Genomic DNA, 27,273 nt, shown 5'->3' with positions numbered 1-27,273 from the left:
AAAGGAAATGATACTCTGTGACGCACAGCAAACTGTACTGCGTGTCTCCTAAAATGTAACAACTTCTTAGGATTGTTGTAACTGCTGCACCTGATCGTTCTCCTCTTGTGGCTGTTTATTCCCACTCCTTACTTTTTTCCTGGACGTACAAACCTGCAGATGGGAATACAACATCCACTGATAAACCATAAACTATAAACCAAGATGTCTTTATTTGCTAATAACAGCTTGGTGGCATGCCCGGTTGAAAAGCACACGTATAAAGCCTGTTGTTGAACAGATTGCGCCAAGAAGATGATTACAGCTGATAACCTTGTATTCATTTGAATTAGTGTGAAACTGTATCCTCAGTGATTTTTTAATCTTCTTACATGTCCTTTTGCTTCTCTGTCATCCTTTTTAAATGTTTTTACTCTTTCTTCCTACACCAACCATTGGCCTGTAACTGCTATATTCTGACTGCCTGTTCCTTATGTACACCACGTCTTCATGTGTATATATGTACAAACACACACATAAACATACACACACACACACACACACACACACACACACACACACACACACACACACACACACACACGCATACATGAACACATAAATTAATGCCTTTCTCATTTTCTTTGAATCTTTGAGGGGGTGGGAAGCATGTGTATGGATGTAGACACGTATATGGAAGGACACACCTGACAGCTGTAGGTGTGTGTGTGTATATACCTTCCCTGTCTCCTTTCCCCAGCTCTACTCTTATACCAATCTATATTACAGTGTTCGGGAAGTCAACAGTAGAGTTCCTGTTCTTGGTTTAAAAATAACTTTAGGACTAAAATTCCTTGCCCCCCTCCTCTCATCCTTTCTTACTGGCACCCTCCTAGCCTCTCTCTTTGCTTGTTTTTCCTTCCCCTTTGCTCTGTAATGGAACAGGCTGTGCACTCTGCATGTTTTTTTCTCAGTCACCCTATCTTCGTCCTTACTGCACGCACACACACACACACACACACACAACTGCTGGTGTTAAGCAGTTTAACATGTTAACATGTTAGGATGATATTGATCATAAGCACTTAAAAGAAAGTACAGCTGAGACTGATGGGAATGTCATTAGTTTTGTGGGTATTTGGTCATAAAGCAAAATGGTTTAATGAGTGGCATTTAGACTGATGATCAAGTCATTATAATTCATTTCCTGGGAACCATGAATGTACAAAATTTTGTTCCAATCAATTTGGTAGATGTCAAGATATTTCACTAAAATACAAAAAATGAGGCTCTCTCCAGGGTTATTAATGTTTTCTAAGAAATCTCCTTTTGACTCAGAAAAAACTGCAACATCCTCCCCACAACATGTCAAAATAATATAACTTAACTTGTACAACTTGTTTAATCATGTACCACAATTAAAACATTAATATGTTAGTGGAACTTCCAATGTGTGCATCTAAGAGTTTCCATGGTGGGCAGAGGAGGAAGTTCAGGCAGTTACATTGCTTTGACATAATAAAGCTTCACAGCTGAAAATATTTCTAAATATTTCTAATTTGCTGGAATTTTATATGCAGCTTTAATTTCTTCAAATGACATAAATCTGTGGCAGTCTAATTATAAAAATCTGACACTTTGGCTATACCTTGAGCAGACCAGTTCTTAAATCCTGGATCAAATCTACCTTGAAAATTTACAAATGCTTGTGTACATATTCATATTTATGTGTGTATTCTTGGGCTGTATCATATAAAGAGTGGGAGCTGTGGCAGCAGGTGTGGAAGAAGTTCTCCTAAACAAACAATCCACACCTGTCTTCCTCTCCCCCTCCTCTCCATGTCCATTCCCCGCATGTATAAACACACTCTTTTTCACAGACACACAAAGCTTTCATTACAGTAAAACCTCTACTTTTCTGCTTGACTCACAATGTTGTGGTCTTTGTCGCAAAGGATCAGAAATGAAAAGTGAGCCGCTTTTTTTCCACTGACCTTACACTACTGTCCTGTTCTATCTACTTTCTTCTTCTCTCACTGCCTGTAACCCTGGCTCCATGCATGTTCCCTAAAACCTTTCTCTCTCCCTAAACCCCAGTCTGTCTGTCTTTTATTTCCACTGACTTGTTTTTGAAGGTTTGATCTGTTTCTCACATGCCATTGCTTGCCTTTTTCCCCCGTTACCCTCTCCCTTATCTTGCACCTCCAACCAGTTCTTTAACTTTTTAATTGTAGTGACAAGGAGGTTTTACAGTGAACTCTTAAAGGAGACTTGTGTCACTTTAACCATTACAAGTTGACGTTTGCTGTCAGCTCAGAATGTAAAGGTCACCACACAGAGCAAGTTCCCAGTGGCAGTGTGTAGTATCCCTAAGAGCTAAAAAATGCCTGTACTTTGGTGTGATGGAAATTCTGCATGTTTGTTTATTATGTCTAGCTGTATGTGTGTGCCACTGAAACCAAAGTGGAAAGGACACATTCTTTGATGAGTCAATGGAACTAAAATGTAAAAAACAACAAAAACACCTCTCCCTCTGTATGTGTGTGTGTTATGAGGGTGGGTGCGCGCACACATACACAAGCTTCAGCAGGTCCAGTGTCTTTTCTTCCTTAATTTTCTCTCTATGTGTTGGTATTGTTTACACGAGCATGTTACATCACCTTCGTGCACTGACAGAGAGTGATGAATAGTGTGGGAAGAGGATGGAGGTTTGGTAAATGCATAATTTTGCTCTCTGTGTAGGCCTCTGTGTGTGTGCATGTGTATGTGTATGTGAGGACATATGGTATATATGTTTGATGGTGTGTATGGACTCTTCTGTCTGTGTTAAGGGCTTTTGGAATAAGCTGCTGATATGCAAATGTGAGTATGTTTACAGTGGGGGTGTATGCTGGTGTATATACAGTGGTGGAAAGTAACTAAGTACATTTATTCATACATACATTTATTTACTTGAGTATTTCCATTTGATGCTACTTTATACTTCTATACTACACAGTTCAGAAGGAAATATTTTACTTTTTACATCACCACATTTTGTGACAGCTACTGTCATCAAATAAAACATGATATGATAAGTTTATATAATGCAATTCATTTCTAAAGATTAAACCAATGGTTCCAAACCTTTTTGACTTGCGACCCCTTACAAAAAAGCAGTGACTAGCTGGGGGTCCTTGTCATGTTTCAGATGCTTATGTGTTTTTAGCAGTTCCACCAAAGAGAGATTTTCCCTTTAATCTTCTTAGATGGTTTCATTTAAATATCTGTTTGAGGCCCAAAGAGGTAAAATTACCCAATTTTTCACAAAAAAGCAAAGATTAGATAAAGTCTAAAAATGTAATACAATTTTGTGTAGCTATACTTTATGTTTCTTCTTTTAAACCAACAAACCTCCAGATTTATCTTGTGAATCTGCTGATAAAAAACTTTGGTACTCTCACTTGAAAGCAGTTTTGAAGGAAGGCCCTTTACCCATAATTGAGAATTTGTTATACTGGTACTTTTACTTTACTTTTTGTTAATATATTATAATGTTTTTTTACATTATATACTATATTATATTTCTATTAACACAGTCAAATACAAGTATCATTATTTAATCATATTATATACTATCCTGTCATGTGCTTCTATAGTACATGGTATCATATTACTCTTACATAGAACATACTACACTATGCTGACTGTGCTGCAACTCAACACACCACTATGTCACTTCATTTGACACAGTGCTGCACTATTAGTTTACTGGTCATTTGTATATATTTCCAAGTAATTACTTTTTACTTTCTCTATTAATCTATACTTATTCTGCCCTGTACTGCTGTAACACCTGAATTTCCCCTCTAGGGACAAATAAAGACTTATCTTTATTGGTCTCTCAGTGCAGGGGGTGATTTATTTAGGATGAAGGGGGATGCTATATTCCCTGCTGGCACAAATGACTGCAGGCATCCCTCTGCTTAATGGTACATTTTAGGAAAAGTGAAAGGGAAAACAACAATTTAGCCACCTATAATCCCTCTCACTGAATTTCAACAAGCAGCCCACTGTGTGTGCTTTTGTCACTGGTGAACAGTTTAATGTAACGTTTGAGAGTGCATATGTGAAATATATACTTTATTTAACCCTGTCAAATAGGGTATGAGTTTGTATCAGTTTGAATCTGTGTTAGCCACCAGCTCAGGTACTGAGATGGCCAGCTTTCCTGTGTGTATATCTGTGGGGATGATAAGAAGATTATCCAGGTGGTTCTCACATCCGCTTTCCACTCTTCAATGAAAACCTTAAACCAAAAAATAGATTCTTGTCTGTTTACATGCCATTTGTATGCGTGTGTGTGTGTGTGTGTGTGTGTGTGTGTGTGTGTGTGTGTGTGTGTGTGTGTGTGTGTGTGTGTGTGTGTGTGTGTGTAAAAAGTGGTGGCCTGGGAACCTCAAAGTAGGTAAAAGGGATGTGGGGGCTAAAAACAGGATATGGAAGGAGGAAAAGAAAGTGATGAATTGCTTTGGGAGATTATCATATCATTTTCAACATCATTATCATTCAATCATGTAGTTATAGCCCACTCTGCTCTCCTTGTATATGTACTTTATCTGTCCAGTTCTTGTCTAAAAGTATTTTTATAAAGTCGGGGGAGAAAATTCCTAGCTGTTTTCCATGGCTGCCCCCACTATTAATGTAGCACAGACTAGCAGCTTAGTATATTTATTTTACTTTTCACAAAGCAGCAGCCGGACAGAGGTATGCGTGTGAAAAGAACTTTAAAGCATCAAAAATATTATTTTCCCTCAAACATAAATAAATAAACACCCAAAAGCCAGGTCCTCTTTGGAATGTAGTAATTCTGAATTTTTATGAATGACCGCATTCATGCCTGCCACGCCCCCTCCCCCAAACCTCAGCCATCTGTGTTGGCGCTCCAAGCCCCACCCCCCTCCTTCTCCGTTGGCACGACTTGGCTGCGCGTCTGCGACCTGATTGGTTAAAGGAGGTCTAGAGTAGGCGTGGCTGCCATAAAAGCACGGGGCTGATATAAAAATATGGTTCAAACTTTGATCGATTTACAAATGATGGTGGACATTTGAGGATCGTCCTGAAAGTCGGATTAAATCCTTGTGAACAAAAACTATTGTTTTTGAGCCGTAGCAGGATTTATTTTTCTGCGATATGAGGTGCTCTTTTTTTTTGTTTTTTGTTTTTTTTTAGCATTTTCTTAATATTTTCTCTTCTTCTATGTGAATGATCTCACACCATGGGGATACTGCTATTATTTGCTGTCATGCAAGTCGCGGTAGTCGGCTTGGTAAGTCTGTGAAGTTTAATCCCTGTCACTTTTGCTGCACGTAAACACTGAGGAATAAAGACTCACGTGCCTTTACTGTAATAGCGGCTCCAGCAGATTTGAGCTGCTGTCGTCTGGTTAAATTTCCATATAACCTAATCTTTGTTTGTATTGCAAAATAATTATCTAATGAAACCGTACTCCCTATTCAGATCCTCGCCAGTTCTTAGTAATGTAGCAACTATTCACTTTCTCCCTCCATGACTCAGTGTGCAGAACCGACTGGTTTTCAGAGTGGGGTTTGTGGACTACCAGTGGTCCATCATGGGTGTTTCAGGGCTACCAGCAAATGACCGTAATATCAGGGTAATTAAAGACTGTGAAATAACTTCTTCACTCCCTATTTCGAATGGGGGAGGAAGTATTCATGTCCTTTACTTAAATAAAAATAGCAATACTGCAACATGAAAATACTCTATTGCAAGTCTTGCACTGAACATTTCAATTAAGTAAAAGTACATACCATAAGTATTATAAGCAAATGTACCTAAAATATAAAAAGTAAAAGTAGAGAAATGGCCACTGTGAGTGTTGTATATTATTCTTGTTACTAAGTGTGAATAGCTTTTTACCATTGCATTTGGTCAAGGTGGAGTTAGTTTCAACCATTTTATATAATGTTGGGTAGCTTAATCTCTAACAGTCCATCATGTTTTATAAGATCTTCATATGCTTTGCAATATGGTGGAATAAAAAAGTACAATACCTCGCCCTGAAATGTAGTGGTATATATGTATATATATATTTATATATATATATATATATATATATAAAAAGTAGCATGAAATGGAAATATCAAGTACAAGTCCCCCAGACTTGTACTTGAGTAAAGTACTTGAGTAAATGTCACTTAGTTACATTTGACCACTGCTTATTTCTACCTTCCTATCCAAAGTTTAAACATTCATTTAAATTTAAAAAATCTAATGAAACAACAAAAATATTCCCTAACACCACCCACTTGGAACAAATTTGTGTCTTTCAAGGGTCTTTGTGAGCGTATATGGGTCTTCTATATGTACATAGGCTCCTATCCTAGTGTAGGTCCAAAATTACACTTAAGTAATATTACTCAACACTTAAAGCAATGGAGATAAAAATAAACTTAACGACAAAATGAACTCAGCACTCAATAAATATCTACAGGAATATTATGTGACTTTTACTTGGGGATGTTTCAAGTACCAGGTTACATTCAAATACAATGCTAAAAATAGAAACTTATTGTTACTGCATTGTGTTATGTCATATCCAACCTTCGTACACACCTGATACCCTCAACAGGGGGCGACACCAGTGAGGGGGCACGTGTCTGAGTTTTTTTTAATCCACATTGGCACACCAAGACCTAGATGGGGTTTAGAGAGTTGCAGACTCAGGAAAGGAGCCCTTTGGGTGATCTGACTGTGGACAGTCAGACTGGTAGCTTTCTGTGATCTAAATACCTGCTGGGAGTTGTTGGAGTGGCTCTGGTGTGTGTGTGTGTGTGTGTGTGTGTGTGTGTGTGTGTGTGTGTGTGTGTGTGTGTGTGTGTGTGTGTGTGTGTGTGTATTTGTGTGTACGTGTATGAGTGGAGAGGGAGAGGGTGGGAAACAAAAGATGTAGGAGCAGGGAGGTGGGGTGCTTTTGGGTCAGAGAAGGTCCCTTTCATCCCTGCTCACCCGGCAAATGCCAAGCGGAAGGCGACAGAGGGTTACAGACATCCTTGTGGGGCTTGGGACAGTGCTAGGTATTCAGCTAATGTTTAAGCCAAACACACACTTTGAGGAATTTCTGTGATCTGGGCAACATGAGTCAAACTATTGTCCTGCTAGGTTCCAGCGTGACTCTTCCGGAATTTTACAGTATGAAGTTTTATTTTTCAACATTCAAGTTAATAACAATGTGCTTGAAGCCATGACTGCACTGTATGTCCCATTTTGTAGGTGACTGCAGGCTGCCCAGTGGTTTGTGTGTGTCCAGCAGGGCCCCCGTCCTGTTCCCCAGGGGTCAGCTCAGTCCCGGACGGCTGTGGCTGCTGCAAAGTGTGCGCTGCCCAACTCAACCAGGATTGCCATGAAGGACGGCCCTGTGACCACCATAAAGGCCTGGAGTGCAACTATGGCAACGATGTGGGCCGTACCCATGGCATCTGCAGGGGTACGTACAACAGAGGTGGCAGGAAGGCTGAAAATGAGAAGGGAGGGGTTAATGAGTTTTTGGGTTTAGATTGGGCACAGAGTTTGGGGTTTAGCTCAGGGTTGAGTGAGGGAATGTGTAACTTCAGGGTGGGGAATCTGGCTTCCGAGCCAAGCGGCTGGAGATTCTCTTTGATAGGGGCTTGAGGTTCGAAGCCCGTGCCACGTTTCAAAAACAGTGCACCTTCATGAGCTGGGACTGAAACCTGGCCAACTCCAGGATTTATATAAGTAGTTCAATGTGTACACAGCCCCATGAAACACACAAACACATACACACCATGGTATTTTTATGTGTGTTTATTTGGGGGTGTTTCTATATAAAGGGGGGTATCCAGGGTGTTGTATGGGGAGTTCCATCGCGGGAGTGAAGGGGAAGGACATTGTAAACAAGTCAAAATTCCTCTGGTCTAAGAATAGAGCTTGCTTCATAAATCTGGAGATAGTGTGTCTCTCCCTCTCTCTTCTTATCTGCCTTCTATTCATATTAAAAAAGCATTTCCATATGAGCCTCTTCCTCTTTGTTCTTTCTTCCTGTCTCTTAAGTCTTCATTAGCTCCAGAGCTTTTTCGTTTCTTTGACCAAGAATATTTGATTTCGGCAGACTGTGTTGTTGTTATTTAAAGTATTTTAACCATCTTGTCTTTCCTCTTTCTTCCTCTCAGCAAAGGCAGAGGGCCGCTCCTGTGAATACAACGGGCGGATTTATCAAAATGGAGAGAATTTCCGCGCTGGTTGCAAGCACCAGTGCACCTGTATCGATGGAGCAGTGGGCTGTGTGCCCCTTTGCCCCAGCCATGTGCCCCTGGCATCCCCCTCCTGTCCAGCCCCACAGCTGGTCAAGGTGCCAGGTCAATGCTGCCTCAGCATTGACTGCAACAAGGGAACCACCTTTGTGCCCCCAGTGCACCGGCGACCGCAACCTCCGGCTTACCCACCTTACCCCTTCATTCCATACCCAGCCTACCGCTACCCCAAGCCTTATCCAAAACCATACCAGAAGCTATACCCCTATAAACCAAAAAAGGAGAAGGAAACCATGGGCAATGAGCTGGTGGAGGTGGGGCACAAGTGGGACAAGCCACGTGGAAACAAACACCTGGCGGGTAAGAGAGGGTGCCGCTGTGACGCCTCAAAGTGCCGTCTGTTTCTTCTACTCCATAAAGCATCATGTTTATGTTTTAACTTTTTTATACTCCTGATGCACAAACGACCTCACTGTGAGCCTTTCCTCTGCATCTGTGCATGTGTGTGTGTGTGTGTGTGTCAGCATTTATGTGAGGCTTGTTTTCCACTGGCTCCTTGCACACCAGAGGTGCTGTCTCTCACACTGCTCTCACACAGCACATACCTCTGTCACCCAGCCTTCCCCTCTCTGTAATCACCCTCTCTATGCGTCAGTGTTGCCTGTTCAGTGAATGAGGCTAGTGTACTTTGCATCTCTGTACCTCTCCTTTTCCCTCTCTCTCCCAGTGCCCCCCTCGTTTTCCCTTTTGCTGGTGTTGCTGCTCTTTCTCTGACTCCATTTTTTGCATCGTCTATTGTTCTCCCTCAAACTTCCTCTCTTTCATCTGTACTAGCCTGGAGGCAGATGGGAGATCAGTGTGTGATTCAGACTACTTCCTGGTCTCAGTGTTCTCGGAGCTGTGGGATGGGCGTTTCCTCTCGTGTTACTAATGACAATGCCCGCTGTAAGCTGATCAAGGAGACGCGTCTGTGCAACATTCGGCCCTGCAGCTCCATGTCTATCCCCGTCAAGGTGAGGAATGTGTTTGGTGCTTTTAAGATTCTGATAAAGGGATAGATTACAGTGTTTCCTCTAATGGCCCACAACTATGCAGACCAGCCACCATGCTAAATGGATTCAGGAAAGGATGTCTCTCAAGGGGTCAGATTGGTATTAATATCATGGCATGTATACAGCCCCCGCCCCTGAGTCCCTCTGTAGCTGGAGCCTTTTCTGGTTCATTCTGTCTATTCACAGTTCTGTTGCTGTGGGGCAGGATGACGACAGAGCTGATTTATAGCAGGTTTCCGCAGTGTAGCTTCATGCTTGTCCTGCTGTAAATTAAAGTAATTTAAAGCTTAAAGGATTAGTAAATTTTTGGGGAAATACTCCAATTCTGGTGTAGAGATAGATGAGAAGATTGATACTACTCTCATGTCTGTACACTAAATATGAAGATACAGCCAGACATTTGACATTCGACATTATACATGATTATGTGCCAAACTGTGTCTTGGCTGGGAGCAGTAACTTCCTGAAGTCACCCGTGGTTGACTGGAGCCAAGATGTAGTAGTCAAGCAGTCTGGCTCAAATCCCTCGTAAAACGTGAATTGTCATTTTAATAATTTTACTCTTTTTTTCAGAATGCCCGATTGCTTTAAAAATGCAATTTTTAACATAAAGACTTTAAAAATGTACTTTACTTCACAGTCAACTTGTTTCCAAGTTTTCACTTTAAATTGCTGAAAATCATTGCAGCTCACCTTTATAAATAACATGACAAAAATTTGTTTTACACAGGCATAAATGACAGAACTTTTCAGAGAAAGAAAAAAAACTCTCCCCTCATTTTTCTGTTGGGGTTTGTAGCTCTCCCACACTTAACCCGGGATACTGCGGCTATCAGCTGCACTCAGTGGCTCTGTGCTATGTGATTTAAAGAGCTCTCAATTCGCCCACTGCGTTAGTCTCTCACATTTCATCACAACACCCTGAGAAACATTCTGCCTTACGCCACCAGCCACTCATGAGGTTGATGGGTTGTTATGCACATGTTTCACTTTGCTCAGTGTCAATCCTTAACTATTGTTGGCATGCTCCTCTCTCTGCCACTCATCTGTTGTTCTGACCTTTATTTTTCCCTGTCTCTGTACTTAACTGCATTAACTTTGATTTTTATGTGTCAGAGTTTGAGTAATGAGTTATTTAATGTTGCTGTGTGGTATGGTGGTTCTGATTCCAAGCATACGGTGATGTGATCCTGAAACGCTTTCGCTGGAAAGCAGTGTTCAACTTGCTCCTCCTTTCTGTAGTCTTTAGCATTACAGCTGTGTCTCTTATGCCAAAGAAAAGCAATGGATGGCAATACTGGTCGCTCAGTTGGTCCACCACTTGGGTCCATACTGAAATATCTCAACAATAACTGAATGGGTTGCCATATAATTTTGTAATGGCATTCGTGGTTCCCAAAGGATGCCACCATGAGGCTGACATTTGTAGTTTTGAGTGAAATGCCTTGACAAGTATTGGACGGATTGTCATGTCAATTTGTTTCGGACATTCATGTCCCCCTTGCTAAACTAAGGTGATGAGAATGGTAAACACATTATACCTGCTAAACATCAGCATGTCAACATTGTCATTGTGATCATGTTAGCATACTGCCATTACCATTTTCTCAAAGTACAGCTTCATAGATTCACTATCATGTCTGCAGACTCCTCGCCTTGTTCAAGTCCTCTCACTGGAAAACTCACTGAACTCTTTTCTCTTCGTTTATCCTACACAGAAAGGAAGGAAGTGCTCTCGTACACATAAGGCCCCTGAGCCACACCGTCTGTCCTATGCTAGCTGCAGGAGCACTCGCCTGTACAGACCCAACTACTGTGGTGTATGCAGGGATGGCCGTTGCTGCTCGCCCCGTCGCACACGTACTGCCGGCGTGACCTTTGCCTGCCCTGATGGCGAACGCTTCAGCAGGTCCATGATGTTCATCCAGTCCTGCAAGTGTAGCCATGAGTGCAACCATCTTAATGAGGCCGCCATGCCTCCACAGCGATGGCTCTACGGAGACACACATAAGTTCGTTGACTAGCGGTATTATCCCCCCAACCTACATTCCTTCAAAAAAAAGACTTTAACTCCCCCCATAGAATAGAATAGCTGTCTTTAGTGTATCTTTGAGTAGACGCAAGAAAGGTGCACACATCAAAACATCTTTTCTGGAAAATTATTTGGGGAGGAATGGGGAGAAGAAGAATGAATCAGATGGGCACATCGCCAACTTCGAAACAGCAAAGTGTCCAGCCCCTGCTTTAGTGTAGATAAAAGTAGTTTCTGGCCCTGTCAGACTACTTCAGAATGTGACAAATTCTTTGTGGAAACATGGATGAAACCAGCTGCCATGTTGCTGCCATGCACCAAATGTCCTCTGAACTCTGACACTTATGCTGGGGACAATGGAGCAAGAGCTGACACACACAAGCATAACTGTTGATGGTGTGGATTCACATCACAGATACTGAGCAACTGATCAGACTAGCTAATCAAAAGCTGGTCTGACGGTGCTTTGGAGCCAAATATGAAACTAGCTGGAATCATATGTCTGTGCACTCCATTATCTCAGTATTGATAAACAGAAAGAAGAGTCACAGAGAGGACAGAAAAGACTTGGACAGTGAGAGCAAAAGATGGAGAAGCATCTCAGATTTGACAGAAGCGTAACTTGTGTCTTTTTATGGTATTTATTCATTGGTATTTATTGTTGAGACAGACATGATGACACAGTGGCCTGTCACCAGGGAAGGCAGTGCAGCTATGTTTGGAGCATCAGCGCAGCTGAAAGGGGAACTGAGAGGGACAAAACAGCTGAGAGCTGTCAACCATGAGAGCGAGAGGAGGACTCCCACTGATCTGGAGCTTGACCCTGGGTTCGCATCAGAGGTCACAGCAGTTAGAAAGACGTATCTAATGCTGGATGATGAAGGCTACAGGAGAAGAGGAGGTATGTACTGGAAAAAGACAGAGTTTAACCTGATGGGTTAAGGCCTTGAAGTGGGGAATATATCAAAGGTTGTTTACACAGCTGGACTCATCACTTGCCTTGCCTCCACAAGAAACTGACATTTAGCAAGCACAATAAGAACAAGCCTGGGATTCTGGCTTCAGGAAGTCAACTGCCTAATTTTCTGCAAATTACAATCCTGACTCTGACGTGCAGTGAGAGAAAATCAGCTACTCTCTGGTTTACTATAAAAATAAAATAGAAAACTGTGTGTGCTGAGGTAAACATGTAATTAGTGACCAGTGGGTAGAACCGCTCTGGTGCCCAATCTGGTCTGTAATCGAGCAACAAGCCCGCTCACTGAAACAAAACATTAACTCATGCGTCTTTGTGTTTAAGTGGTGTCTGTTTCTGAGAAATGCTGTTGAAGGCTGTGTGGTCAGTTGACGTCACTGTTGGAGAGAGAGGAGCTATGGTCGTGCAGAAGACGGTGCCAGAGCTGCCAGATGTCGATAAGAACTTATTTCTAAGGACATTTCTAAACACAAGACTGAAGGAGAGGAATTCTGTATTATTCTCTCATTTTCGTGACTGAGACCCTTTATAATGACTGAAGAACAATAGCATCTTCCTTAACTGGTAGTTGGCTTAAAGTTCACGCACCTTACAACAGCCTTGATTCACGACCTGAACTTATAGGCCTATCTTAAGCGAATGTAATGCAGAGGGATTGGGAGGTCATTTCAAACAGACTTCTATTTTTACTGCATACATATTTTAAAATGGTGATTCTAAATCATTTGAAGCACTATTTTATTATATTTTATTATTTCAAACATTTTTTTTTTTTGCTATTGTGCCATAAGATATTGGCTTAGAAGTTTTGCAGTTTTCTGTGAAACTGGAGGTCATTTGTATTTTCTACTATCTCTTGGCTACATTAGGCTTTCGTAGTTAAGAGACTGCTGCCTCTAATACTTACAAACTTGTTTGGGTTTTTTTTTTTTTTTTTACCTTTACAGGTGATTAAAAAAATGTGTTTGGTATTTGCCATTGCTATTTGCCTATGTAGATGCTGTGGTTTTTGTAATGTACGTCTAGTTTTGTTAAAGGACACTATAGAGCAGCTATGTACAGATGCATTGTTACCTTCTTTGTAGTTCTATCTGCTGTAAAAGGGCCGATCCTTTTACCGAGTTATACAGAAATAGTCCATGTATACTTTAGCACTGAACAAGACAGGGTTCAGATCCTTTATGAGCATTAAGTGCCAATTTAAAAGGATTATGAATGTCTACTAGTGAACATTAATACCATCTGTAATAAGAGTCATGCTTTGTAAGATTGTATATTAAAAAAAAGAAGGCAAAAAAGAAGGCAAAACACATTTACTATGTTCCTCACAAATTCTTCTCTGGTTGCTTTACACACATTTAAATGAGTTCCTTTGCATTTTTGAATAAAGAAATTTTCACTCACTGTACTTTGTGGGGAACACACAAAATGATGTTTGTTTATGAGGCATAATGTTCATGATTGTCACCATTTTAATTTAGCATGTTAGCACACTCATACTTAAGGATTAGCACTAAACACAAAGTTCAGCTAAGGCTGACGGGAATGTCATTACTTTGCAGTTATTAGGTCATGAACCAAAGTATTGGACAAATTAAAATTTCAACCTCACAGTGACATTCAACAAAATGTCAGGATCACCAAAGTCAGCTGGACTCTCTAGTGGACTGACCAATACAGCCATTCCTACTGCCATTTCGCTAGCATGGCTAAAAATGATCATTGAACACCAAACCGCTATCAGGCTGCTTGTAGTGAAACTGTCATTGATTTTTGCTAGATCCTCATGAGGTTTTTGCTACTTTAACAGGAATACATACAATTAATGACATTCTGTCATTGTAGTTTTGTGTGTGAAGTGTTTAATACCTAAAAACAAGATACCAACAGATACATATCAAACATCAATTCTTTGATTACAGTGTGCTAATGACATACTTGTATTAAAATTTGCAAATTCACCACTAGTACTCCACTTAGTGATTTAATTTATTGGAAGCATTCAATTGCAAATTCAAAGAAAGAGCTGCCATATGAGCCAGAATTGTGTCTTAAGTTGTTACTACATGACTACTCAATTACTTTCTAAAGATCAACTGTGTCGCAGTGGGGGTTAGGGGGCAATACTTTCTATACAAACTAGTTTTAAAAGAAAAAAAAAAGAAAAAAGAAAAAAAGGGGGCCAAAAATTGCTTTTACGTCCCTCAGAACTACTTCACTAAATGTAATCTTTGCTTGAGACTGAAATCAATGAAAATGTGGTAAAGACAAGAATAGCCTCACAAGATACCACAATGGTAAAAATGGCATTTTATAAAAAGTTTTAATTTCATTGAGCAAAAAACAAACAGTAAAAGACAAATTAAAAATCGACCATACCCCCGTCCCCAAAAACTGACAATAAAAATAAATGTTTGTTGAACATAGGGAACGTGCAGAGCTTTCAAATCAACAGTGAAGTATGTCTACTTCCAAATACAAGACACAAGATCCATGGAGAGGAGACTTCTGCTTGACTGGAGGACTCATCTGGACTGTTCAACTGAAGAGGGACAGAGGAGAGAAATGATTTGAGAATTTAAAAGATCAGAGCGATGAGCAACAGCTGAGCATACCAGCTTTTCATGTAAGGTATTTGACAAGAGCTCCACAGTTAGTTGGCAGCACCAACTGCTATCTGTAGTTGCCAAAAGTTCTCTAAAAAGGTTTATTCTACCAGCTGATTATCTGTGGGGCAATCGTCAGTGCTTTGAACCCATTTAATCCATAAATTACAATCATTCCAACCAGTCAGCCCATCAGGCCAACTTCATTAAGGACATCAAGCATTACTGCATTTCAGCAGCCATTCGGAAATAGAAAAACTTACTGTAAGAGGAGATGTCAATCTCATCCGGCAGCTCGGCTACATTGACCTCGAAGCGGTCCTGCACATCGTTCAGAGTCTTGGCATCGGTTTCGTCAGACACAAAGGTTATAGCCAAGCCTTTGGTCCCAAACCTACCAGCACGGGCAACCTGACATGTGTAGAGAGATAGGAGCGAGTGAAATCTCAAACTCATGTACCAAATATTTAATACATGAGAAAGATGACAGGATTATGCAGAGGTTATAGCACAATACTTAGGTATCCGAACACAAATGCTTTATAACCAAACACGTCTCCGAACATTGCACTGACTGATGCTGCAAAGCGCAAATGTATAAAAGGAAAAACAAGTGCAGCTACTTCCCCTCTACAGTTCTCACCCTGTGCAAATAGGTGTCAGAATCTTCTGGCATGTCGTAGTTGAAGACGATATTGACTCGCTCAATGTCCATCCCTCGGCCGAAAAGGTTAGTTGCTACCAAGATCCTCCTTTGGAAGTCCTTGAATTGCTGATAGCGAGACAGCCTGGGGGGTTAAGAAGGGACAGAGCCAGAGAGAGGCTTATTAACACAGATGCTGTAGGCATTACTGTGTTGTATCCCCTTTGAAGGCAATGATTTGTTGAGTTAACTGATAAGGCCTCATGCTCAGTAAACATACCTAGCAAACAGAATGCCATAGGGTATCCGTTTATGAGAGTATGTACAAGGATGCTATGTGCCTCACCTCTCCTCCTGAGCCATTCCCCTGTGGATGGCAATAGCAGGGAAATTTTGTTCCACCAGAAGCTGGGACAGAGCGATGCAGCGCTGGACTGACTTGACAAAGATCACCACCTAGAGGTGAAGCAAAGGCATCAAATACAGCTGCTCAGACAGCAAGGGCCAGCAACTGATTTCTACAGATTATTAATTTGGAATTTTAAACATTGGAATTTATATCAGTCACTGAACAGCCTCAAAAGATTAGTTTGTCATTTAGGAAATACAAGTATGAACTTTACTGTAGCCTTAGATGAAAAGAGCGATACAGTAACATTTTCTAAAGCCTTAAACATATGATACAGTTTTCATCGAAAGCAACTTTGCCAATTTGGCAATCGCTGTGGAAACCCTGTCAGTATAATCTGAGGTCAATTTTGGTACTACAGATTTTTAAATATCTGCTTGTGTGTTATCAATTCTTAAATTTATCAAAAAACAATGAGCCAACTGGGACAGATATGCACGATGCAGCAGCTCCATCAGCTTACCTGGTTGAACTCCAAAACATCGAGGAGGTCAAAGAGCTTGCGGTTCTTCTCGCTGTCCTTCAGCTTGCAGTAGTACTGTTGCAGGCCGTGGAGTGTAAGTTTGGTCTCGTCATCCACAAAGACTTCCATGGGCTGCACAGGAGATGGCAGTGTGTTAGTACAGAAGTTACAAAAGCAAAATATTACAATCAAATAAAATGTGGAATTTAAAAAGGTGCAGCAGGTTAAATGCAAGAGCAATTTCCTTAGTGATAAAATTGTGTTTGAGGAAATTCTTAAGTAACTAAAAGCACTTCATCGTTCACTTACATCCTGCATGAATTTGCGGCAGACTGGTCGGATCTCCTTGCTCAAAGTTGCACTGAACATCATGACCTGCTTCTCATGGGGTGTGATCCTGAAGATGTCCTGTACATCACGCCTCATGTCTGCCACACAAAAAGGAGGTCAGGGCCATACAAATGAATACCAATAAGATTCAGATTAAATATTGAGTTTAAAAATACATCAAAGTAAAATCAGTGAGAACTAAGAAGAAAAGTCAAAGACTAAAGAACACACCTAGCTGCTCCAACATTTTGTCACACTCATCCAGAACAAAATGCTTCACGTTCTTCAGACTGAGGGTCTTGTTCCGGATGAGAGCGAGGATGCGGCCTGGTGTTCCGACAACGATGTGAGGGCAGTTCTTCTTCAAGACCTCCTCATCCTTCTTGATGGCCAGGCCACCGAAGAATACAGCTGCTTTTACCGTGGGCATGTACTTCGAGAAACGCTCATACTCTTTACTGATCTGGAAGGCCAGCTCTCGTGTGTGGCACATGACTAATACAGACACCTGAGGAGTAGACACATAGAAACACAAACTCAGACACTTTGCAGCTTGGCGTTTTAATGTGCCCAGGTACATTTTTCAAGTAATTCACTGAAATGCAAACATCTATGCTACACTGCAAGATTTAAGAGAGCAGAAGTCTTTGTAACTAATAATAATAATAGTGTGTGACTGCATTACAACAATGACAGCAATTCTAATATTATCTATGTAGTCCTCATTGCTTGACTTCTCTGCACACTATGTGTATGCTGTTCCATCAAAGGACATTAAACTACTATTTATGAGATCTAAGTGCTTTTACTTAACAGTTAAACATGTTGTTAATTACCCACTCTAAGCCCAGTTTAACTTTTGGACAATGCTTTCAATCATTAACTTAAATTGTCTGAGCAGGCTGGAAGGAACGCTATTCCAAGTGTACCCTTTAGTGTACTAGATCAAACATCATGGTGAGACTAGATATGAGGATGCAAACAAATGCGTGTTTTGGATCATAAGACAAATGATAGCTCCACTTTTGTTGAAGACAATTTATATAAATTACATCAAAGACAACCTAATTCAACACATAGATTGTGTGTGTTGACTACACATACTAACCTGTCCATCAACAGGTTCAATCTGTTGCAGTGTGGCCAGCACAAACACAGCTGTTTTGCCCATACCAGATTTGGCTTGGCACAGGATGTCCATGCCCAGGATAGCTTGTGGGATACATTCGTGCTGGACTGTATGGGGAGAAGGAAAAAAAAAAAACAAAAAACAAAAAAACAAGATTTAAGCCAGTGCACTCATGTTATTGTTTGTACAGTATTTTTTCAAGCTATAGTACAGAATGAAATGCAACAACAATCCTCTTAGTATCAGTACATATCACAGTTACATGTACTGTAACTTCTTAAACTTACTTAGCTGCTCTTACTGTATACAACAATTCGAGCTAATAAAACAAAACGGAAACCCCCCCTCCAATATACCAGCTGGACAAGAACCGTTTTCCACACACCAAAACAAAATACCCCTCACCTTCAGACGGATGCTCAAAACCACAGTCAATGATGGCACGGAGCAACTCTGGTTTGAGCAGGAAATCCCTGAAGCCAGAGCTATGGATGGAAACGTAGGAACCCTTCACCTCCTTTTTCCCTGCGGGGGCAGTGCTCTCAGGGGCTCCTTGCGGCTCTTCGTCTTCTTCATAATCAAGCAGTTCATTATCAACATCATTCTCGGCCATTATGTCTTTCTATAAAAGAAGAACAACACAAAGTCTGATTTTTAATCCGTTTTTTTTTTTTTTAGATCTTCAGCTACTGTGGCTGAAATCCCCCCTTACGGGGGTTACAAAGGGAGCTAACTAAACCCACCTGTTGTTGCCACTCTTTGTACCAGGTTCCACCACACATTTTAAATACCTTTAGATAACATGTTTGTGTAAAGGGTAAAAGTGTAGATGTCTCAATATTATCAGAAGATGAACTCCGATTTGTGTAACTAGTGATACTAGTATAACTAGTTCTGATGTAAACCTACATTGAAAAATCAGCGGTTTTGTGTGTACCTTCGCAACCCCATTATAAAATGTGCGGTCAGTTGGAGAGATATGCTAGCTGATTTAGCAAAAATGAGAGGAACCACAACTCTACATTACAGTTAGATAGCTGTGTCTAAAAAAGTGCCCTCTACCACACAACAGAATTAGAACAGAAAAATCTGTTCCAACGTAGCCTTGGAGTTTAGCCGACACTGTCGGATTAACCAAACCGGTTAGCTTCTGAGCCGTTTACTCCACTGAAAAGCTATTGTGTTGCATAACCTCTGCTAACGTGGCAAGCTAAAGTACTATACGGTAACAAATACTCTTCTAACTGACCAGCTAAACTATACGAATAATATTAACATAAGCCATTCAAATAATGGTACAGAAGGCCATATGACGACTGTAAAAGGGGTACGCATTTACTGAACAATAACAAATATGAGGAATATTGGTAGATTGGCTAGGCTATCTAACGCTAGGCTACAAAACGCTAGCTATCTTAGTAGCAGCCTCTATCAAACAATGAAGGAACCAATTTCATTCCGAAGAAGCTGCGTTGTGACTTTAGCAAAATAAACCTCATCTGCGACTTCGTGAACGACCGTCGAAGTTTTACATACTTTGTAGTTGCTACAATAAAACCGATATTGCGTTCTTACCTTTTCGACGTTAGCTACTCGTCCACCTTCAGATCAAAACCGCATGGGCAGGCCTCAGTTAGTTTATACGAGTAAACGGAAGTTCCGCCTCCACTGAAGCGCATTGACATCATTGGTGAATTTGGACGACCACTGGCAAACGCAGCCAGCGATTGGAAAAAAAATGTGCCGCAGTCCACCGCAGTTTAAAAAAGCGGGATACGACAGAGATAGACTCTATGTATAGGAGCCCGTGAGGGACATAAAAAACAAATAAACAGTATTTAATACTAGATACATAAATGTGCCCAAAAAAAAAATTTGCTAAAAAACAAACTGAACCAATAATTAGGAACAAGTAAGTCTAAATAAAAGATATTGTATGTTCTAATGCACTGTGCCCGAAAATACAAAATGAGTTTTGTAGCTTCCTTGAATTGGGTGTCTACTGCCCTCCAGTGGTCACAGAGAGGAGTTGGAACACGAAATTAAATTTGTAACTGAAACACACTGCAAATATTTGTAAAATCACTACCAGTATGTGAAACTAATTATTCAGATTCAGATTTATTATAAAGAACATCGGGGACAGCAGTATTGATAAAAACTGTGTTAATCTGCTTTAATTTTTAAGGTGTTTGGTGGTGGGACCAGTGTAACTGGCTTGAAAAGGTCACATCAGCATTCGGTCAGACTTGATAGCAAATAAACACTTCCGCTGAGTATGTTCATGATAAAGTGACCAACTGGAAGCAATCAGAAACAAACACATCAACATAAATGAAAGAAATAATCATGTTTATTATGTTTACTCTGTGTGCTAAAATGTACATACAACAATACTGTTGTGTTTAAATGTCATATTAGAAGAACAGGAAAACAAAATTCTAAAAGAATGCCTCACAAATTTAATCAAAAGCATTGCAAAAGCAAATCCCATTTAAAAATATAAAATAGATCAGTACACAAAGATACCTGACAGAATACTGTCAGTGTTAGGATACTGTTAGGACTCAGATAGTCATTAGTCTTATATCTCTGATTCCAGAGCAGAAGAGAAGCTCCACTGTGTCGGAGAGAAGTATGGGAAACTGTCAGACTCTGGCCGGGAATGACCCTCTGGGTATGCAGCAGAGGTTGAGCAAGAATGGCTCAGGAAGTCCCTGACAAGGGGAGGCAAAGAAAGAAACAGCCAGTCTTCCACAAGGAGACCACCTCCATGCAGCCCTGAGCAGCAGCCCAGTTCGGCAGGCAGTTCCTCCAGACTGTTACTGCGCAAGTCCAACCTGCACAAGTGACTTAAAGCTGCAATCCCCCTGGGTACCCTACTGAGAGAGTTGTGAGCCACATTTAGGATGCGCAGCTCCAAACAAGTACTGAATAGCTCAGGGGGAAGGCTCTCAAGCCTGTTCCCACTGAGGTCCAGCTCTGTAAGCAGCTGCAGTGCCTTTATTTCTGTAGGCAGCTCCTCTAGCAGGTTGCTACCCAGCAGGAGTCTACGAAGGCGGAGAAGAGTGAAGAGTGCTGGAGGAAGGCTCTGGAGGTGATTGTTGGACAGATCCAGGAGCTCTAGGCCTCGAAGCACACCAACACTTGTCGGCAGCACTAGAACACGATTATAGGCAAGTCTGAGGCAAGAAAGACGCCGCAGATGAGCCAGACTAAGCAGCTCCTCCAGAGTTCTCAAGTTATTATTCTGTAGGTCAAGTGTTCGCAGTTTGGGCAGAGCCAGCAGTGCAGTGGGCAAACGCTCCAGCTGGCAGTCCTGCAACAGCAGCTCTGTCAGGTCGACCATTCGCTTCAGTCCTGTCAGTACAAGCAGCCTCGTGCCCTCATTGTAGATCTCCAGCCGTACCAAGCTGCCTGCAACCTCACACAGCTCCCCAGGGATCCGCTGTAACATGCCTCGAATCACCAGTACACGCAGGTGACGCAATTGTCGGAGGCTCCCCAGCGCCCAGCTGCGACCCACCCCACCTTCACTGCTCAGGCGACCAGAGAGGTGGAGCTCATGCAAACTGCGGAGGGAGAGGACCCAGCTGGGGATCTCTGATGCCTGAGTAAAGGTGAGGTGGAGGACCTCCAGACGTTCCTGGAGAACTGCAAGTGCACTGGGATCCACAGCTGCTGTGCAGTGGTAGAGGTGGAGCTCTCTGATGTAGGAATAGCAAATGAAAAAGTCAATTAATTATGCAGAAATACTATGTACATCACACCATTCAGAATTAATACAAATATATATTATATGAAAATATACAGATAAGGCATTAGAAATAACTTGATTTGATTTGCATTGTTTAAAATGTGTGACGCATGACTACATCACTGTACAACTCACCTGAGTGAGGTCATGTTGGCCACCTGTGCAGTAAACTTGGCATCTGTGATGAGCTCCAGTTTGAGAACCTGAAGCTGCCTGAGGGTGAATAGAGCTGGAGGTAGGCGAGGCAAGGCCACCAGCTGCAGTCTGGAGCAGCCGTCTGCATCTACACTGGTCATGGCATGCAGCTTCTCCTCCCCCCAGCGCCTCTCCAAACTTTCCTCCAGCAGCCTGCTCTTGCTGACTGGGGACAAAAACACAGACAGACGCTGGACCAGCAAAGGGTCGTACTGGTCTAACATGTGTAAAAGAAAGGCCAGATCATTTGTCAGGTCTGGAACATCTCTCAGGGCACACAACTCCTTCAGTGAGTGGAAAGAATACTGTCGTAGAGAGCTACATAGGGCAGAAACCAAAAAACAAAAGGAGAAATATATCACACAGAACATACTGTAGGCAAAAACACAGCATTAAACTCTAATCCTATTATCGGTCCTCTGGTATGCTCAAGCTCAGGAGCATTATTCTGTTTAAGACCCCTTGAACAATCACAGTGTAGTCAACTTAAAATTCTTAATTTTCCATTTTACAAGTTCATCTTTTCAAGCAATGCAACAAATTACATATCCATAAGCATATTTAACCCTAAAATCAATGTGAAAAGAGATTGAGGTAGCTAATTCATCACATGGAACATTATGATTTGTCACATTTTTTTCAGTTTTGTTATTTTATTGATGTTAAGTAGTGTAGTTGAATGTTGTAAGTCTGAAACAAACGAAAACCAAAGGCCGTGTGAAAGGTTTGAAAACAAATTGGTGTCTGTAATGTAAAATTTGCAAAAAATATTGGTATGGTTGTTTTATAATAATTAAAGCTGTATTCATTGATTGCTTGCCACTTTGGGGCAGTGCGGCAAGCTATAAACACAACAATGACATATTATCAACTTCTAAATTTCATTCAGACGTGGAGCAGAATTCAAATTTATGTGTAGTCCTTTTTTTGGTCAATGTAGTCCAATATTCATTCTCCTTAAAGCTTTGTTCTGGTCTCCACCAACTCCGTTGGGGAAATTTCTAACTAGCAGCTAAATGCTCCACTATGTTCACCAGCAAGTCTCTAACTTTGTCTGTCTGCTGTTTCATGCTAGAAAAGTATAGTAGGTATATCAGAGCTTTATATACTGAAAACAGTTGCTTACTGCTGGAAACGAGGTTGAAGTAAGCAGTGAGATTGAATAAAAAGAGTACAGTTATGGGTGGTTAAACCAAAACAATGAGCTGAAAGATGCTAAAAAACTCCATAGAGCTAAGGGGAACTGCAGAATCGGTGGTAATTCTCTTTGGATTTGTAACTACAAGTAACACCTTTCACATTACACATAATCATTTTTCCATTGATAATACAAAAAATATTTAGAGCAGCTTTAATTTTTTTTAAATCAAAATATACAGTTTTAGGTATTGTTACAGCGCCAATATGTATATCACTGCATACTATAGAGACCTGTGTAAAATCCAGGTGAGGGTGTAAAAGTTGAGCAGGACATACAGCCCCAGCAGGGTCAGATAGGCCACCAGCAGTTTGCGTAGAAGTGAAGAGAGCACATGGATACACTCAAAGGTAGCGTAGCCCACCAGGGTCTGCTCCTCAGGCTGACAGATGTGGGAGAACGATAGGTTGCTGAGAAGAGGGATGGTGTAACTAACGATCAGCGTTACCATCAGCAATTTGAATATTGTCTGAGCCAAGTAGACCTAAATAGATCAAAGGGGGTATTATGAATAAATTAACAACACTCAACTGAGCTTGATTAAACATTAACTCATGCTGTAAGATTAAACCACACTGCTGTGCTCTTAAAATACTGGATAATTTTATAACACAAGAGTATAATTTAACAGCAGGTTCCTATAAATATAAAGCCCTATAACAACATTCCTAAAACTTTTATTTTTTTGACAAATAAAAAAATCAAAGGAAAGGTTAAGCTAATATATATATATTAGCTTATATATATATATATATATATATATAGTTATATAGAGCCTCTAGACTAGAGGATCTCTCACCTTATAGATGACAGTTGAGCTTTCACAGTGGGACCGAAATTTCCTGACCTTTTCGAACAGTGCCCTGGCTTGTTCTCCATCACTTTTACCCAGACTGATTACCTGCCTGGGACTGTCTACCATGACTGATGGCTTGGAACCATGAAGGTGCACCCCGGAGCTGAGAGATAAAGTTGACATGGTGGAGTTACAGGACAGTGTGGAGGGGCACTGGGAGGGAGGTATTGCAGAGGATACACTATCTGACCTCTTTAAAAGTGGGCTGTCTGTGCCTGAGTCTATGCTTGAATGTCTTGTGTGGGTCACTGGGGGCGAAAATGAAGAGGGAGGAGGTTGGGGTGGTTGTCTCACCACCTCCTTCTCTTGGACGTTTTCCTGCTGGGCAGCATGGGACAGGGCTTGAGATGTCCAGGGTGATTCACAGCACTTTGCTAAGATGGCGAGGAAGTGCTCTATGCGGGCAGAGGTGTGGGGGAAGTGGAGCCAGAAGGAGCCGCTGGCTACCAGCACTAGAGACTGCAGCAAGGCCATGTAGGGAAAGAAGCGGGAACACAAAGGTAAAGCCTCATGGTAGCACACCTAGACAGAGAGATAAACAGATACTTAAACCTGCAATAATTGATGTTTACAGCCACTTTAAAGTGACTTTACATAGAATAATTTTGTTGCTTTCATCCGCTGTGTTGCATCATTTTAAATTGCAAAGGCAAGTCAGGCGAGTATTACAGTACCTGGCTAATGTAAACGTACTGCTGGTAGACCAGATGAGTACGTCGACCCCGGGCTGTAGAATGAGGATTTGGGCTGATGTTGTGTGGAATGTGTGTTGGTTGCTTTGACGATGGATTCAGTAACACATTGCCGCCAGTTGAGAAACTGTGATTGCTAGTATTTGCAGTAACAAATGGGTCCAAGGGAATGCACACCACTCGGTCCCTGGACAGCTGCTCAGTGCAGGCCAAAACAGATGTCATCAGCATCAGGACCAACAGGTAGTCCATGAAGACCTCCCACCAGGGCTTCAACATTTTAGATCTATTCTGATGCTGGTTCAGAGGTGCCAGCTCTGACAGGGAAAACATGGCAACCTCTGGGCCCTACAAGGATGATGAGATGGTAATGAAATGAGATGGTAAAGAAAGGTCCAGGCTATGCACATAAACTGATATAGTGACGTACAAAAATGAGTCTAATATTGGTAGGTGTAGTGTTATGGCTCTACAGGCAGATACAGACACTACTGACCACCAGTTTCTACTATAGAAATGATTAAAATCTATATACAGTTTAATCTATCTAAATATTATGGGGTCACCACACATGATCAGCTATCAAAATATGTGACCTATCTAAGTACTATGCAGTCACCAGTTCTGGTAATTGCAACTGAACTACAGTATGGAATCATGGCCCGATCCAGGAAGATCCTGATTAGGCCACAGAATAAGATGTAACCAGTAAAGATCCTGTTTTAAAGGCCCCAAAAGCATATTTTCTCAAACAGCTTCTTTATTTTCCATGACTTTTACTTTGACTTTTACAGTTTAATCATGAATAAAAATGTTCCATAGCAATATTTAAGATTTGAAACCAAGTTTTCAGGGGCTTTAAACAAGAATTTCAAATGGACCTATTGTGCTTTCAAGGAAAAATCTTTACATTACAAGAGTAGTCAATTTGACCTTTTAAAAATCTTTTGATCAGTAGATGCAGATAAAGAATAAACTAATTAAAACTGTACAAACAACAACAACAAAACTTCCACTGTAGCCAACAAAATCTACTTCTTGGCTAAAATTCAAATCAGAACTGAACGATTCACGTTATTTTTTTTACAGCCCAAATTACCTTTCACCTACATATGGAAATAACTAGTTCTCTTACTTTTCTCTCCCTCCTCTGATCAGCTTGCAGCTTCCTTACAGAAACTTCATACCAGCGCTGTCCGGTTCTACCATGAAAGACTCCTGGAACTTACAAACTCTTCCTCGGTTGGCTGACACAAAGCTTTTCAAGGGTTGCCATGGCAGTGGAGGATGTGTGGCTGAAAAATCTAATTCAGCACTAGAAGCCCGTTCAAGACCCACTAAGGGCATGCCTGCACCCTTTAACTCCTTCAGAACTGAATTACTCTGAAGAAAACATCAGAGGAGTATTAGACAAAAATCACAGTCAGAAGAAAAAGTATTGAAAAAATGTTCTTACAATATATATTAAAATTAAAAATACTTACTATGCAGAAAGGCTCTTTTCAGAATTTCAATATTGCCACTGAAATTATTTTATCTTCTTTATACACTGTTGGGTATTAATCTAATAATACCCAACAGAAGTACTTAGTTACTTTCCACCATTGATATGCTTGCTGAAATTCTCTTACAATTTGACAAGTTAATTATCAACTTCTGTCAGTTATTTGGGTAAAAGATTTTTTATCCAACTTAAACAGATTTTCCTGTGTAATAAAACTGATCATATGTTTTTGCTGCTTTCACTTCTTTCCCGCGCATGTTGATTGGGCTCCCTACAGAAATAAAATAACACTATGTCCAGCAATATCCAGCAGGGGCTGCTAAAGTTAAAGTATTATGAGTTGACAGCAGCATTTGACTCCACAGGTCTAATTCAGAGGATGCTGCAGCTCTTAAGGCTTTTACTGTTTAACCCACACAAATAATCTGTGAGTGTTTCTGTTTCTGTATTTTTGTTTCGTGTAACGCTACTTTGCCTTTTTATGAATGGATACGTGCTTCTGTAGAGAAACCAGATTTGTTTTCTAATTACAGAAGTTACCAACTCTGATAACTGAGGAACATTTTTAAATGAACCTTTAATAATGACTTAACTTTGGACCCAAAGATGTAGAACACAGACTCTGAGGTAGGTTTTAAATATGATTTTTTGCAAACAGTATGGTAGAAGGTTGGTTAATGTTCACCAGAGTCCCTTGGGTTAGAGACAAAGCAGCAGCCACCTGCTGAGCAGCAGGTGGCCATGCCCAGCTCCAGACTGACAGACACATATGACTGGAAGAAACATGTTTTAACTGGGACACATGGAAGGTAGGAGGAGTTTTCACAGAGCCAGGTAACCTTAACTTAACTGATAGTAACCCAGTCGAAGGCAATACGGGACCAAGGACTTCAAGCACAGAAAGAACAGGCAGCAACGATCTCCCTTGTGTCAGCCTCCATAGTAGGCCACCAGAAGTATCTCTTAACCAGATTGAGGGTTCAAATAATCCCCAGATGGCACAAGAATCGGGACGTGTGGATCCACTGCAGGACCTGGGAACAGACAGAATCTGAGCTTCTCTGACCACAGATTCAATTTCCCAGGTCAATTCTGCCACAACACAGGATGGAGGAAGTATGGTCACCAGACTGGAATCCTCCTCCTCAATAACTTGCTGACGGGAGAGAGCATCAGGTTTCA

At 41.1% G+C, this 27,273-nt stretch overlaps 3 protein-coding genes across 5 annotated transcripts; 1 reads left to right on the top strand and 2 right to left on the bottom strand.

Annotated features, from left to right (window-relative positions):
• Window positions 1–5,063: 5,063 nt before the first annotated feature.
• si:ch211-106h11.3 (CCN family member 1) lies at window positions 5,064–14,181 on the top strand. 3 transcript variants are annotated; one of them, XR_005706379.1, is made up of 7 exons: window positions 5,064–5,287; window positions 7,252–7,465; window positions 8,169–8,609; window positions 9,084–9,262; window positions 11,020–11,210; window positions 12,004–12,234; window positions 12,634–14,181. XR_005706379.1 is itself a non-coding variant. In XM_040117017.1 (6 exons), exons 1-6 carry the CDS (start codon window positions 5,237–5,239, stop codon window positions 12,116–12,118), a joined length of 1,191 nt encoding a protein of 396 aa, XP_039972951.1. In that variant the 5' UTR covers window positions 5,064–5,236; the 3' UTR covers window positions 12,119–14,181. The 3 variants fall into 3 exon arrangements, 2 of the variants coding, with proteins under 2 accessions (XP_039972951.1, XP_039972942.1); XM_040117017.1 differs by having other exon boundaries at window positions 12,004–14,181; XM_040117008.1 differs by lacking the exon at window positions 12,634–14,181 and having other exon boundaries at window positions 11,020–12,113.
• Window positions 14,182–14,613: 432 nt separating this feature from the next.
• On the bottom strand, window positions 14,614–19,619 carry ddx39ab (DEAD (Asp-Glu-Ala-Asp) box polypeptide 39Ab). The gene is made up of 10 exons (XM_040116996.1): window positions 19,465–19,619; window positions 18,295–18,511; window positions 17,869–17,996; window positions 16,992–17,268; window positions 16,740–16,858; window positions 16,431–16,562; window positions 15,905–16,014; window positions 15,559–15,703; window positions 15,179–15,326; window positions 14,614–14,851 (listed from the first exon to the last, which is right to left on the bottom strand). Exons 2-10 carry the CDS (start codon window positions 18,500–18,502, stop codon window positions 14,835–14,837), a joined length of 1,284 nt encoding a protein of 427 aa, XP_039972930.1. The 5' UTR covers window positions 18,503–18,511; window positions 19,465–19,619; the 3' UTR covers window positions 14,614–14,834.
• Window positions 19,620–20,473: 854 nt separating this feature from the next.
• Window positions 20,474–24,920, bottom strand: si:ch211-106h11.1 (volume-regulated anion channel subunit LRRC8D). Its single transcript, XM_040124172.1, has 5 exons — window positions 24,570–24,920; window positions 23,839–24,417; window positions 23,273–23,523; window positions 21,782–22,159; window positions 20,474–21,596 (listed from the first exon to the last, which is right to left on the bottom strand). The coding sequence occupies exons 1-5, from the start codon at window positions 24,918–24,920 to the stop codon at window positions 20,474–20,476; spliced, it is 2,682 nt and encodes an 893-aa protein (XP_039980106.1).
• Window positions 24,921–27,273: the final 2,353 nt, after the last annotated feature.

Source organism: Xiphias gladius, chromosome 3, assembly GCF_016859285.1.
Source record: "Xiphias gladius isolate SHS-SW01 ecotype Sanya breed wild chromosome 3, ASM1685928v1, whole genome shotgun sequence".
Taxonomy (NCBI): Eukaryota; Metazoa; Chordata; class Actinopteri; order Istiophoriformes; family Xiphiidae; genus Xiphias; species Xiphias gladius.
Note: the sequence above shows the minus strand (reverse complement) of the source record. Positions and strands in the feature narration are given on the sequence as shown.